The sequence below is a fragment of the Calidris pugnax genome, unplaced genomic scaffold, assembly GCF_001431845.1.
Source record: "Calidris pugnax isolate Ruff unplaced genomic scaffold, ASM143184v1 scaffold41, whole genome shotgun sequence".
NCBI classification, from domain to species: Eukaryota; Metazoa; Chordata; class Aves; order Charadriiformes; family Scolopacidae; genus Calidris; species Calidris pugnax.
The window spans coordinates 1977524-1993682 of NW_015094509.1; the positions used below are offsets into that span (position 1 = coordinate 1977524).

Consider the following 16159-nt stretch of genomic DNA (forward strand, 5'->3'; position numbering starts at 1 on the left):
CCCCCCTTTGGGGTGAGTTCCCCGCGGGGTCCGGGCGGGCAGGGCCCCGGCAGGGTTTGCATCAACCCCGGCCGTACCTGGTGAGCGTTACCCCTTGGGAGGTTAGCCAGTGCCGTTTTCATTAGTTTATCTGGTTTATCTGGCCGAGATAAGGCGGCGGTGTGGGAAGGAGTTGCGTACGAACGGCAGTGTTGCAGCACTGATTTAAAAACACTTGTTACAACTTCCTCCTGCGGTCCCGGGGAGGGGAGGGCAGTGTCCGGCCAACCACGGCATCTGAAACCCGTACTCGCCGGCGTGAAATCGGAATTACTCTGCTCTTGGTAACGGTATGGCCGCTGTGCGTTAAAAGCACGACTGTGTCGTCGAGACAGACCTCGCTTAAATCTTGTTCCCGGTTGCCTTGCTTTATATTGAGTTACTGAGCAAGAAATCTGCAGTGGCTTGGTGGGTGCTCGAGATAAACATGTGGTTTCCTGAAAGCCACGTTAAGATGCCAGCTCTCCTCCTCTGATGCTGTAGGACTAGTGAAACTCTTCCAAGCTCCCCACCGAACTTAAAATCCTTGTGTTCCTTGGCTGCTTTTACAAATAAGGCAGGGGTAACTCCTAGAACATACGTGGATGAAAAGCTCCTCTAGAGTACACGTGTTGAACCCCCAGCCTTCTGCAGCCTGTCCTCCTGAGGATATCTACCCTGCAAAACTTCAGTCCCCAAGCTGGCGTTAAACTTGCCAGTGGGCACAAGCTGAGGTGCTTCAGGTTAGGCTAGTAGTTGAACTGTTAGGTTAAACACGAGCTGTTAGCCAGAATTAAGCCCCAATCATGCTGTCTTTCCTTATTTAGAGCTCGCTTTTAATTAAAACACGCACATTTGTTGTATAGACGTTTCTGGAGTCTGAATTGTAGTGCTGTAGTTAAATTGAGCTTTAATTGAGTGCTTTAAGGAGCTCAGGGTACCTTGGACAAGAGCTGCTATTCTAATGTTTAGGTGATGTTCAGGATGACAGAACGTTTGGGGGACGTAGGTTTTCTTAGAGCTAGTTGGAAAAGGTATGCAAGTTTTATGTGAAACTACTGCAGGACTACAAGGAGAACCTTAATGGTGCATAAATATCAGTTATCTAAAATACTTTTTGATTTACAAATACAGAATTCAAAGTGAGGAATACTGCCTTTTCAGTAAGTGTATTTTTAAGGCATGTTATGTGTATTTACAGGCATGTTATGACAGTAGGTCATCTTATCGGTTTCCTCCGATCTGGGGTTTGTTATTCACTCTCCAGTATTATAGCTAAACTTGCTTTAAACAGCTAGTTTCTAATTTTGAAACTTTCATTCTTAGTTTCTTTCGGCTCTTTATATCTTTGAAAATATTCTTTTCGTTTAATGTTACTGCAGTATATTCCTTACCAGCTTGTTGCCTAGTTTCTAATACTTTGAGTTGTGAAAGATCATCTGTAAAGGTATGTCCTGTCATTTCATAGCCTCCTGTGTCACTAGATGTTGCTAATTCATGCCATGCTTGGAAGTTTTTCTCTTCCATTAAGCTATGCATAAATAAACCCCATTCCAAGCAGTTTTTTCTACTAAACTTGCTAGTTTTTTCGTTCTGTCTTCCTATCCTTAGTCTGTTGTAAGACTTAAATACTGGGGGGGGGGGGGGGGGGGGGGGAGAACAGAACATTGGCTTTTGTGTCGCAGTAGCCTAAAAGTTAACGTAAGTATTTAACCTTTCATTGTTATGGGAATCTTTATAAAAATGAGCCTCTGCTTTTATACCACTAGCAGTTTAAGAAAAAAAAAATATTTGTAGTAACTGTAATAACAAAGGAAGCAGTAGGATGGATGAGATGTGTCAGTGGTTCTTTTGTACTGTACTAAAGATAAGGTTTGGGCAAAGTAAGCTTCTATAAGGTAGCTGTTCAGAGATTGGTGTTTTTAAGTGGAGAACTGTACTGGATGCATCCCTGTGCACTTGAATTTCAGTTAAAAACTTCTCACAAGGGAAGGAAATGCAGTTTTTCAAGAGTCAGTGTAATTTTCTTTGTGGTGCACTTTTGGTTTACACTCGCTTTATCGAAAATCTGATTAAGAATCTCTGTTTTCTTTCTGCTTTTATGCTTAATTTCCATGTCCTTTCACACTTATAATAGCACTTGAATTTGTCTCGATATGTATGTTTAAATTAATGCCAAAACAATAGCCCCATTTTTCCCTTAATGCTGTGATCCCAGATACTTGGAACAAAAGTAGGTAATTTGTACCCTAACCATATTTCCAACGTACATAATGAGGCAGCAAAGCCACTTAGATTTAATGAAACTTGGTAGAGATCTTTCAGCCTTTATCTTACAGACAACAGACACGTATTCTTGACTTGACATGCTTCAACTGAAGGGCATGTTTAACAGCTGCTAATAAACATATGGCATAGTGCCACTGTGCAAGTGTGAAAAGGAAACTGTAGGTGTTAAGACAGTAAAGCAGTGGAAATTTCTATAGGTCTGTTGGATATTATACTCATGAAGATGTGAGTGATGATTTCAGTTTATTTTTGGGATACGTTTAATTTGGAATGCCAAAATACATCACAAGTGGTTGCAGCTGCTGTAATTCAAGGGTATTGAGCTGTCAGTCGGTGCTTCTTTCTAAGACAAAAATCTCTACTCTTTTTTTTCTTTTTTACCCTATTCTAGTTTTTAAAATAATCTGTCTTCATATTAAAGCTTAACTAAATATATAATCATCTTGGAACTATCTTTGTTTTTTAGATAAATGGACTATTGTGCTGCAAAAATCTTAAGAAATCGACACTTACTGGGAAATCACTGCAAAATATTTTAATTCTGTGATGAATTTAGTTCCATTAGATGCAGATTTATGGCTGCTGGGAGTTCCAATCGAAGTAGCTTCTTAAAACATTTTCTCTCTGGACATAATTTGAAGCTGAGCTTCGGCAATCCTGCCAGAAAAGCTTTCTCCAGCCTAAGAGGCATGTTGGCTTAAAGCAGAAGCTCTCTAAAATGAGGGAGGCCTTTGATGTGTTATTTTTTCCATGTGAACTGTAATTGTTTGCTTTATGTGAGCCGTGATGAATAAAAGTCGTGCTTCAGATGGAAGAGTTACATTATAGTGTTCTTAAGTTAACTTCTTGAATTACTCTTAGCAGAGCAAAAAAAGTTGAGGAGGAAGGCAGGCCTTCAGGGTAAGGACTATCATTCAATGTATTTTTATGTAGTGTTTTTGTCAGACCTTGAACTCATTGGATATTAGGCACTTAATGGGCCAGTTTTAAATTGCTGAGTTTTCTGTAAGTAATGCTATGGCCTGTAAAGTGGCAGCAGAGCATCATGTGTGCAGCCGACAGGACCATATTTTGAGCTATTTGTCCTGTGTAGCTGCATGTGCTTAAGAAGCTCCTGATAGCTCACTTTTGTCAGAGGATCCATTTTTCAGGATTAGAATTAATTTGAGGGCACGGGGAACTGCTGTAGAGAAAGGTGTGGTAGTGGGGAAAGGATTACAAAAATAACTACTTTTCCTATACGTACAGCTGAGATGGAATCTAGGGTTAGATTGGTTTTGGTTCTTTTTTGGTTTCTTTTTTTCTTTTTCCTTCTCCCTACCCTGCCCTCCCGTCCTTGCTCTCAGGAGACAGAGTGTGCTGATGGCACAGGAGGAGAAAGAAAAATGGGTTTCTAGTAGCGGTTTTTGATCGTCTGTTTCTGCTCCTGTTAGCTTTTAGGCAAATCTAATTAGTGAATTATACATATGGATAGTCATTTATCTTTGGTTGTATTCAGATGAGTCTAACTACTTGAAACTGAGCACAATATTAGTTGCCTTGAGCAGACTCCGCTCTTTTAGGCAGCTTCTTCATCTCGCCTACAGAGATAAGCTTGTCAGACATACAAGGCTGTAGATTCCACAAATCAAACTGAAATAGTCCTGATTTCTATTCTAGATTTTATATCAATTTTTGTTAAGGGATAAGCTGGTTTGGTGTTGAGATAACTCAGGTGATGGGAATATTTGGTCTGTATTTTGAAAATATAGTTGACATCTAAGCAAGCAGTGTTAGTTTGTGGTTCTCATCAGAAAAACATCATACCCTTACGATGATGTGCCACGAGCACATCTATTACATCTATTACAATCTATTACATCTTACATCTGTTACAATGTAAGTAATAGAAGCTTCCACCTTAACTGTATAGAATACATCCCATTGATCTGTACTGTATTTTTCTCTACAAAAGGGAGGTGTTTAGAATTCTCCAAGGGCTATTAATTTTTTTTCATTTTTATCATAGTAAATGTTACTTCTGCTGTCACACTCGGTATATGTAGGCTTGATAACTGTTCAGATGTCGGGGTTTTGTTTCATTTGAGGTGTTGCATTAGGGTTAGCTGCTTCCATGCCAGCAGTTAAACAGTTGTTTCCAGTATTACAGTTAGTTTTAAGAATCTTTATGTACCTGTTTCTATAAAGCTGTAATACTGATCTCTTTCCCCAACACACATCCCTGTAGCTTGGACATTAGTTGCATGATGTCTCTTATTTTTGCTCAGCCTTCTGTCTTTCTTATAATGAAGACTAAAGTCTTATGTTTCTGTAGCCCACTTGTGATGTATTCCTTTTTACCATGCTGGTTTGTCATTTTCTTAAGAAAACAAAAAAATAAATTGTAAATCTTTATCAGCTTGATTGGATACCTACACATGCTCAGTTAAAATGTACTCTATTCGTTAATCAGACATTTGTAAAAAAGATAAGAACTTCTGCAGATTAATTTTAAATGGTGCTTAACATGTTCCCAGAGAATGAAATTGTTAGTTATCTTAGCATCTACCTAACATTTACTGTGTGAGATGCAAGTCACTGTGACTAGAGTGATAGCACTTTAGGGCATGATAATTTTCATCTTAATCTGATCCAAAGTCAGTGTAATTTGTGTCTTAAAACTGTGCAGTGCTCCATTGCTGGAGTCACAGGAAGCTTGTCCGGGTCCGAAATCTGCTGAGAACTTAATGACAAACTTAGCGGTCACACGTTTGGGACATAATTTTTTATATATATATATATTTTTTTTTAATTCAGAGCTCTGAAACAAAGTAAGCCAATGTTGATCAAAGATCCATTGCTTGTTTTCACATAAGAGCCCAATTGCTTTTATTTCTACCTCTTCTTTTCACTGAAGTGTTTTTATGAGAAGGGTAGAGATTTAGAAGCAACTTGAATGTGAATGCAAACTGAAAAATCTCTGCAGGAGATGCTGAAATGTTACAGTTTCTATTTTGATAATGCTGAACGTTACTTGCTGCTTATAGATGTAAATACCATTCTAGAGGACGTAGTTACAGGCTCATTTGTCATCCCAGTGATCCACACTGGGATTATAATTTGAGATGAGTACTGATTCAATGCTCTAATTCCCGTGCGGTGGAAAGTAATGTTTGGGGTTTTTAATATAGCTGGTTTCTGTTATAGTTTCAAATGGAGGGTGCTTTTCTGCAACATACATTTTAGCCCCAGTATAGCCTATGGGCGTTAACACTGCTTTGTTAATGCTGATTTTGACCTGTAATGTTGAGGCAGTTCAGCTTTAACAATACCCAGGGCAGGGGGTTGGAACTAGATGATCTTTAAGGTCCCTTCCAACCCAAACCATTCTATGATTCTATGAATACCTCCAGCCCTCAAATCTGTGAGTTGTTTTGGAAAATAAGAAAATAATGATATAATTTGCAAATATTATCCTACACCATATTGGAGCCAGCCAGTTTTGAATTGTCCTTATTTGCTAGGGAAGAACAGAGGGTCTTAGAGCTCCGGTATCAAACAGACTGTCATCATCACTGCTCTTGGTGGCAGCACGTGCCAATCAATTTAAGTATGCTCTCAAATATGTCAGTCTGTGTTGTCTGCTTTCTCCTAGCTGCTTCTGTGTAGCAGCTCTGAATCATCGATGTCTAAACGTCAGCTAGTAGTTTTGTAAATGCTCTAAAATCCAGTTCAGTTCTCTTGTGATTTCCCAGCTTCTTACTGTCTGTCTTAATCCTCAGTGACAACCGATTTCTTGGAGCTGGACTGTCTGAAACTACTTTTAGCAGAATTTTCAAGCCACATTTGAGATGGTGTCTTAAAAAGGTTTTAGAGAGACAAATAAGCCCGTGTTGTCTGCATGTACCAGTTAAAGGTGTTGCTACTGGACGGTTTTGGCAAAGCTTGATTCAATAAAATCATAGTTAAATCATGTAATGAAAGCTTAAGTTTTGTTCTCCTGCAGTATTCTGTTCCCTTGTCATGTAATACGGCTATTCAATCCTAAGTCTGCCACGATTAGAAACTAAAGTATAAATGACTAATGTGTAGAACTGTGTAAGAACTATGTCTACTACATATATATATATATATGAGAAGACTAAGGAGAGCATTCATTAAGAGCTAATTATGGTTGTGGGTTTGTTTGTTGTTTTTTTTAATTGCAGGAGTCAGAGTTACCATCAGAACTGAATAATGAAGGATACTGTGATTTTAACAGCAGGCCAAATGAGAACTCTTACTGCTATCAGCTCCTGCAAGAGCTCAACGAGCAGAGGAAGAAAGGCATTCTTTGTGATGTGAATATTGTGGTGAGCGGGAGGGTCTTCAGAGCTCACAAGAACATCTTGGTTGCAGGCAGCCGCTTCTTTAAGACTCTGTATTGCTTTACAAACAAAGAAAGCCGTAACCAAACCACTGTTACCTATTTAGACGTTGTTGCTGTTCAAGGTTTTTCTGTCATCTTGGACTTCTTATATTCTGGTAACCTCGTACTTACGAGCCAAAATGCCATTGAAGTGATGTCGGTGGCCAGCTACCTTCAGATGACGGAGGTTGTCCAGTCCTGCCGCAACTTCATTAAAGATGCCTTAAACATAAGTATAAAATCAGAAGCTCCAGAGACCGTTGTTGTGGATTACAACAGAAGATCTGTTAGTAGGGATGGTTTATCTCCAAGGGATCAGAAAGTTGCCAGCTTCTGGGCAACGCGAAACCTTACCAACTTGGCGAGTAGCATAAAAACTGAGAACGATGGGTACTCTATTGATGAGAGCCAAATGGAAAGCTACCAAATGAATGACTGCGGTTGGGTCCAGGACAGCTCACCTGAAATGGCTGAAAATGAATCTCAAGGTGAGGGAAAAGTTTTTGTATGGAATGACATGGGTGCACAGGGACAATCAGTTCAAGAACCTGGAAAAGCAAGAAGGAAAAACCAAACTGCAAAGAGATTTATTTATAATATACCACCTAATACTGAGGAGAACTCGGAAGATTGCTCAGTGTTGCAACCGTCAGTCCCATATCCAGAAGAAGATTTGTCATTTATTAAAGAAGAAGCAGGTAAATATTGCTTAATGTCAATCAAGTCATTTGGAAACTAAATTATTGAGTAATGTACATGACAATGTAACTTCTATACGGGTGTGCTGGTGAGGATCTTTTAGTAAAAAATCAACACTGCAGTCAGGTTACTGAATCAGTGATCTGGTTCTCTGCCTTGGGGCACAGCAGTGTATCTTGGGCTAGAGGAAGGAATGCTGGTGCTGTGCCATGCAGTTTGTAACATGCTGTTTGCCTTTGCTGCTTCGGTTGGTGATCCTTACCAGCTGGTAGAAACTGAAATTCTTACATTTACCTTTACTCTGTAGCCACTATAATAGGCACAAAATCAGGGATTGATAGCTGGTGACTAATGGTGCTAGCTGATGCACGGAGAGAAAGGGCCTTGATCATTTCCTTCCCTGCACTAGCAAAAATTTTTTTGGTAATCTCTTTCACCTGAGTGTCATCCAGAAACAGAAGTCGACTTTCTGCTGATGTTAATTGTAGGGGTATCTGGGAAACTAATAAATGGAGTAATCCTGGCTAGTATAACAGGGACTCTTAAAGCAGAAAGAGATGCCACAGTGACACATAGTAGAGGGAGTATCTTTTTGTTGAATTATTCTTTAAATAAATTCTGAGAGTGACTGAATTAATAGCATTTTTTCCCTTAAGGTCTATGGTTAATGTAAATAATAGAGTAAGATAAATATCTGTTTGCTAAGTAAATACAGTCACACAAAGAATTATAAGCACAGTGTAATTGGGATTTGGGGCAGTCTAAGTTCAGATTTTTTAACTTATTGTTATTATCCTGTTTGAATCGTTGGAGTATATATTTGAAGTACTGTCATTTACCTGTATCACTTTTAGATGAATTAGCAGTTTTGAAAACTTGAACTCCAGTTTAGAAGTCAAATTAAAGGTGGATTTGAGACATAGCTGGAACAGAGTTTTCTAGGTGTGTCTGTTCTAAAGCATTTTGAAATATATGCCCCCTTCAAACATCAAGGGAGTGTGGATGTTCTCTGCTTCCCCCGTTCAAGGGGTAGAACTAAGAGGGAAATAAAATAATAATTAAAAAATCAGCACTCACACCCACGGGTGTAGAATATTTCCAGATACTTTTGTATTCCAGTGACAAAACAGAAATTTGGAAGCGACCTGAGTTTTGGGAGGGTCTAGGAACCTATATTTCTTTTGGTGGAAGGAAGGATGGCTTTAGTGTCTTCTTCTACCCCTAGACTTGTTTGAAAACAAGGCTGGAAGGAATCATTTCAGTAGTGGCAGCAACAGGCCATTTCTGCTGGGACCCTGAAACTCTTCCACCCACAGTGTTGTGGATGCCAGTCTGAGGGCAGAGGTGGAGAGCAGTGTGGTACAGGGTGTGTGGTGGCTCTGCCCTGTGCTGGCCCCTGCCATCCTGTGTGCATGAGCACCACCATGACATGGGACAACGTCGGGTGATGCAGGACGGAGCTATGGACATCTACATCTGGCACGTGAGCAGGGGCAGGCAGTACAAGATCCTGTCATATGGTTAGCAAGTGTTGTGGCACAAGAGGAGCAGCTCTGGAGAAGGATGCTGAGGAGCTAACGTTCATTCTCTAAGTGCTTCAGGGGCTTTGCTTGTCTCTAGTCTTCATCTCTGAGCTCAATGGATAGGTCTACTTCAGCTTTGCAGTTCAGCTTGGGAACATGCACTTGTAAAGTGAATTTCCTGGACTTCTCCTACTGTCTAAGCTTGCTTAGACTGCACAGTGTTTCTTCTGGCTGAAATGAAAATGGAAGCTGTGTTGCTTGGGTCCACAGCACCAGGTTAGATCTAGCCTTAAGCAAAGCACCTTTGGATGGATGTAGTGGGGATGTTGAGTCCTCAGCACCCACACATCTGCCTGTGCTACACTACTTGCTAATCCATAGCTGCAGTGGCATGAAAAAGAGCAATAGAGAGTCTGGAGCAGGAACTGAGGACATGTATATGTATAAATTGCACAAAAATAAATTTCTGACAGAATTTAGCATTAGATTTCTATTTTTGATTTATATGGGGTAGATATTCAACCTTTTTTACTGCTCGAAGTACCCCAGAGAATATGTCTACTCATTAATGACCCCGGCAACAGAAATAAATACTTATTTGCTTTCTGCAGAATTGGAATATGTGCTGTGGAGTTTGGAGATCTCTTAAAGAAATAATGGAGCATATGGGCAGTGCAGTAATGATTAGTCAAGTTTAATCTTTGTTCATTTTTTTTTTTTTGGACAGAAGCACCAATCTTTCCAGTAACACATTGTGCTAAAGAATTAAATTACAAAATACATCTATGCAACATCTTGATGTAAAGAGCTGTATTAGAGGCTGGGGGCACGCTGAATTTGTGCTGAAATTGGTGTCCGGCCAAAACTGTTGAAAGTTTGGTGTTTGCAGAGGGGAGTTTATTTTATTGAACTATAAAATAGTGTCAGCTAATGATCTTTCAGAGCACAACATAAGTGGTCCCAGGTAAAGAATTACTTTTTCTATCTGTGTTAGAACTATTTTGGAAGCCATATCTAATATTTTTAGGACAAGATCTCTACTTTTTTGAAGTTCTTACGTGTACGCACATTGTTTGAAATAAGAGATATTGGAAGTAGGGCTTGGTGTAGCTTACTTTCACCCGTAGTCTGTGCTCCAGCATTCAGTGTTCTTTCCCCTCCTGGCTGGCTTTTCCTTTGCTCTGCAGGTAGATTCCACTCTTAAACACTCTTCTTTTAATTATTGCCTCTAAGCCCAAGAAAAGGTGCAAGGGGGAGGAGTGGAGAATTGGAAGAATGACAAGAATGAGTTGAAGAGTAACCTGTGAGTTACACGGTAACTTTTTAGTTGTGGATTAAATTTCTTGTGGAGATGAAAATCTACCAAAAGTAACAGGCACTGGGAGTTAAAAAGGCATGAGAAAATGTTTTCTGGAATAAGTACAACAGTGCTGTGAAAAGAAAAAGAAAATAGTAAAATCTTATGATGAAAGCTAAGGAGTGTGCTGTCCCTTTAGTTGCTAAAAAGGAAAGAACGAGCTACTGCTATTATGCTTTGTCATGTGCTGATGAGGATAACCAACACCTGCTGTAGTTAGGAGATGTCCAGTTACATGCTAAGTGACTTGCTGTGTCCTTGATCATGGTTTTTGGTTATCTGGTGGTTTCGTGAGGGGAACAAAATACCGTAGATACTGTGGAAGGGAAGCCTATTCACGAACACTCCTCTGACTACAAAAATCTACCCCAAAAGCCACTACCTTGAGTTCTATAGTGAATGGACTTTCCAGTTGGGTACCTCTAGGTAAGCATTAGATAATAATAAAAGCTTTCTGAGCTGTTTGCTACCTCTCTTGTCCCTGTAAATCAAACATGTTAGACTGCTCCTTGCCGATTGTGAGTTTTCCTACCAGGTGTCCATGAGGATATGTCAGCTTCTCCTTCTTCTCACTCTGCTTTTCCAGTGAGTTTATATTTAACAAAAAAGTAGCACTTTGGTGAGCTTCAAAAAACTCCATGAAGTTGAGATGGATTTTATATTGCGTGTCCCGTTTTACTTCATTTACTTACTCTTACTGAAGCTTTCAAGCCTTCTCCAGTTTTAGCTACCTTAAAATAGCTGTGTTTCTTCACCCTGAATGTTACCACCTATCTTACTGTTTTCCCTTCTAGTTGGTAATCTGCTAAAAAATGTCTTTAGTGCTTATACCTGGGGTGCGTCCTACAATGAGCCATTTACCATGGTGAAAATAACAGTGCAGTCGGGTCAGCGTGTCTTAGTTTTTCCAGTTCATAAAAACTCAATGATTCCAATTCATCATATTCTTAATGTCTGTTCATAAGGGTTTGTTTGTTTTTTAAATGTTTATCACTTTTTGAAACTGTTTTCAGTTTGGGCCCGTTTGTTTGAGTACAAGCTTCTTATTCTCAGGCTTCAGAACACAACTGTGAGGTATTACAGAATGACATGGGGTTGGAAGGGACCTCTGGAGACCATCCAGTCCAACCCCCTGCCAGAGCAGGAATAAATTTCTGACAGAATTTAGCATTAGATTTCTATTTTTGATTTATATGGGGTAGATATTCAATCTTTTTTTACTGTTGGAAGTACCACAGAGAATATGTCTACTCAATAATGACCCCGGCAACAGAAATAAATACTTATTTGCTTTCTGCAGAATTGGAATATGTGCTGTGGAGTTTGGAGATCTCTTAAAGAAATAATGGAGCATATGGGCAGTGCAGTAATGATTAATCAAGTTTAATCTTTGTTCATTTTTTTTTTTTTGGACAGAAGCACCAATCTTTCCAGTAACACATTGTGCTAAAGAATTAAATTACAAAATACATCTATGCAACATCTTGATGTAAAGAGCTGTATTAGAGGCTGGGGGCACGCTGAATTTGTGCTGAAATTGGTGTCCGGCCAAAACTGTTGAAAGTTTGGTGTTTGCAGAGGGGAGTTTATTTTATTGAACTATAAAATAGTGTCAGCTAATGATCTTTCAGAGCACAACATAAGTGGTCCCAGGTAAAGAATTACTTTTTCTATCTGTGTTAGAACTATTTTGGAAGCCATATCTAATATTTTTAGGACAAGATCTCTACTTTTTTGAAGTTCTTACGTGTACGCACATTGTTTGAAATAAGAGATATTGGAAGTAGGGCTTGGTGTAGCTTACTTTCACCCGTAGTCTGTGCTCCAGCATTCAGTGTTCTTTCCCCTCCTGGCTGGCTTTTCCTTTGCTCTGCAGGTAGATTCCACTCTTAAACACTCTTCTTTTAATTATTGCCTCTAAGCCCAAGAAAAGGTGCAAGGGGGAGGAGTGGAGAATTGGAAGAATGACAAGAATGAGTTGAAGAGTAACCTGTGAGTTACACGGTAACTTTTTAGTTGTGGATTAAATTTCTTGTGGAGATGAAAATCTACCAAAAGTAACAGGCACTGGGAGTTAAAAAGGCATGAGAAAATGTTTTCTGGAATAGATACAACAGTGCTGTGAAAAGAAAAAGAAAATAGTAAAATCTTATGATGAAAGCTAAGGAGTGTGCTGTCCCTTTAGTTGCTAAAAAGGAAAGAATGAGCTACTGCTATTATGCTTTGTCATGTGCTGATGAGGATAACCAACACCTGCTGTAGTTAGGAGATGTCCAGTTACATGCTAAGTGACTTGCTGTGTCCTTGATCATGGTTTTTGGTTATCTGGTGGTTTCGTGAGGGGAACAAAATACCGTAGATACTGTGGAAGGGAAGCCTATTCACGAACACTCCTCTGACTACAAAAATTTATCCCAAAAGCCACTACCTTGAGTTCTATAGTGAATGGACTTTCCAGTTGGGTACCTCTAGGTAAGCATTAGATAATAATAAAAGCTTTCTGAGCTGTCTGCTACCTCTCTTGTCCCTGTAAATCAAACATGTTAGACTGCTCCTTGCCGATTGTGAGTTTTCCTACCAGGTGTCCATGAGGATATGTCAGCTTCTCCTTCTTCTCACTCTGCTTTTCCAGTGAGTTTATATTTAACAAAAAAGTAGCACTTTGGTGAGCTTCAAAAAACTCCATGAAGTTGAGATGGATTTTATATTGCGTGTCCCGTTTTACTTCATTTACTTACTCTTACTGAAGCTTTCAAGCCTTCTCCAGTTTTAGCTACCTTAAAATAGCTGTGTTTCTTCACCCTGAATGTTACCACCTATCTTACTGTTTTCCCTTCTAGTTGGTAATCTGCTAAAAAATGTCTTTAGTGCTTATACCTGGGGTGCGTCCTACAATGAGCCATTTACCATGGTGAAAATAACAGTGCAGTCGGGTCAGCGTGTCTTAGTTTTTCCAGTTCATAAAAACTCAATGATTCCAATTCATCATATTCTTAATGTCTGTTCATAAGGGTTTGTTTGTTTTTTAAATGTTTATCACTTTTTGAAACTGTTTTCAGTTTGGGCCCGTTTGTTTGAGTACAAGCTTCTTATTCTCAGGCTTCAGAACACAACTGTGAGGTATTACAGAATGACATGGGGTTGGAAGGGACCTCTGGAGACCATCCAGTCCAACCCCCTGCCAGAGCAGGGCCACCCAGAGCAGGTCCCACAGGAACGTGTCCAGGTGGGGTTTGAATGTCTCCAGAGGAGACCCCACCACCTCCCTGGGCAGCCTCTGCCAGGGCTCTGCCACCCTCAAAGTAAAGAAGTTCCTCCTCATGTTTAGGGAGAACTTCCTATGTTCAAGTTTGTGCCCGTTCCCTCTTGTCCTGTCCATGGGCAGCACTGAAAAAAGACTGGCCCCATCCTCCTGACACCCGCCCTTTAAGTATTTATAGGTGTTGATCAGATCCCCCCTCAGCCTTCTCTTCTCCAGACTAACCAGACCCAAGTCCCTCAGCCTCTCCTCGTAAGGGAGATGCTCCAGGCCCCTCATCATCTTTGTAGCTCTCTGTCCCCTCTCCAGCAGTTCCCTGTCCTTCTTGAACTGGGGAGCCCAGAACTGGACCCAGTGCTCCAGAAGGGGCATATCACACAATGCTGTGGGGTTGGAAGAGAGCTCTGGAGATCACCCAGTCCATCCCCCTGCCAGAGCAGGTCCCACAGGAACATGTCCAGGTGGGGTTTGAATGTCTCCAGAGAAGGAGACCCCACCACCTCCCTGGGCAGCCTCTTCCAGGACTCTGCCATTCTCGAAGAAGTTCCTCCTCATGTTTAAGTGGAACTTCTTAAAGCGTATCGCTTATGCTTTCCAGAGCTGACCGTGTTGATTCTTAAGGAGACTTGTACGTAATATCCCAGTAGCTTTCTGAAGTTACTACCAGATTGTTACCATGATTTTCCTGCTAGATAATGCTGTCTCATATACTGGGGCTGTGGGAAAGGATAACAAGGGAGGATGAAAACAGTCTTTTTTGTGGAACAAGACAGTTCCTGAATGATTTTGTAGGGAGTTCTTAAAGGAATTTAATTCAGCTTACTTCTCAGAAGGATACAAGTGGTAGCTAAACCTGCTTACAAAAAATGTAGTGCTGATCAGTTTTCCTTATAACGTGATGGAGCAGCATATCACAACTTGATCAGGACTTTAGAATAAAGAAAGGTAACTTTGTATTTGAAGAAATCAAAACTGATGGACTCACCTGGACGTGTGTATGTTTCTTGTAGGTGTAAACCCCACTTGACTGTCTGAATTACAAATAAAAAAAAAAAGTAGTATAAGAAAATTAGACTTTTTTTTCTAGTTTTCCATGGTCTGTGACTCTCAGTCAGATCTTCCTCAGATCTCCAGTGGATGAAAAGCTCATTGAGACATTTAAATTGCTTTAAATTCGTTGTAAATGAACCTTTAATCCCTTTTTTGCCCCATTCCCTATATAACTCATTATTGAAGGGCCTGTAGGTTTTAAGAAGTAATCTGAAGAGATTACAACATTGGAGGGTCAACCTTTGCCCTGTTCATTAAATTTATATTTCCTGGGGATGATGCCAAAGACAAGTAGGTCCCCACATTGTCATGGGATGGTCAACCTTTAAGCAATGTTCTGTGTCTTATTGTTGTGGGTTGTTTAGGGTGGGGTTTTCTGTTTGTTTTGTTGGTGTGTTTTGTGTGGGTGTTTTCTGTGGCTTTTGTTAGGTTGTTTTATTTTTTTTTTTAAGAAAAGCCAGCAAGGTGGTTGGGTTGGGGAAGGTGGTTAAGTGGTGGCTGCAGGCCTTCAACTCGCTTTCTTTCTGCATCTCAAAGATGTGGCTCAGTAAGTAAAATCTAATTAATTTTATCGCATGCTGAGCAGTGAAAGTGTTTTGACTCCAGGTATTTCAGATTCTTTTGGATTTTAGGTGATTTTTTTTAACTATCATGAAGATTAGAATGCAACTTCTTTAAAAAGCTTTTGTTCCAGATAGTAATTACCCTAGAAAGTAGTGTCTTGTTTTTATCCACAATCTCCTTATTTCCTACATGCTTGTCTTCATATGCCTGTCCATTCCCAAATGATATTTATGAAGCTAAAAGACTGCTAAAGGACTTTTTTTAAAAAAAAATATGCCCTTAATACCTTCACTGAAATATGGTACAAGAAAAACAATGCTAGGTTTCTTACTCAAGCTGTAGGTTTTCTGTGGTGGTAGCCCTATTCAGCTCAGCTACAGCAGCATAACCCCCTGGGAGATCACTTGTGCCAGAGTGACTTTGTCATGTAATAGTTTATGGAAGTATAAATTGATCGGGTGCTGTTCAGTTACTCTGGACTTAATAAGTCTTAGTGTATTGTGTGGTTTGGCTTTTTTGTTTGTTTCATGTTCTGTTTGTTTTTTTTTTAAATCTGAGGGAAGGGATAGGTCATTCTCAGTGTTGGCAGGTAAGTAGAATAGGTTTTAAGTAGCATGTAGTTCAATTAAGAGACGGTTCCTTCAGCTTCTCTTTTTCAGAATCGCTGTCTTTGCTGAGCTGTTGTGCCTCTGTGTACATCCTGGAATTCCTGTGTGCAGAACTTGGAGTTGTTTTTGGGGAGGGGAGGGAAGGGAAAAGCAGGGAACATTTCTTACTTACGCTAGTTCCTGGCAGGTATCAGTAAATATAGAAATATAGAAAGGTTATACTACATGTGGAATACTATAGCATAGCAAGCTTACGCTGTGTGTTTACCCTAAAGCTCATTCTAGTCTTTGCCTTAGACATGCACTGGTAGGAGTACAGCTTTAGGAAACAATTTCACTTTAACCACTAGCCTTCACTGGTGCAGCTTTGTTATTGGTAACAATGGAGAGGGGAGCAAGCAAGAT

General features: G+C 40.0%; 1 protein-coding gene across 1 annotated transcript in view; it reads left to right on the forward strand.

Moving 5' to 3' along the window:
• ZBTB10 (zinc finger and BTB domain containing 10) overlaps nt 1-16159 on the forward strand; it is a gene marked incomplete at its 5' end in the record, with an annotated part of 32521 nt that overhangs the window by 818 nt on the left and 15544 nt on the right. Inside the window, 1 exon segment of the mRNA XM_014965195.1 lies at nt 6449-7392. Coding sequence (XP_014820681.1) covers nt 6449-7392 — 944 coding nt within the window.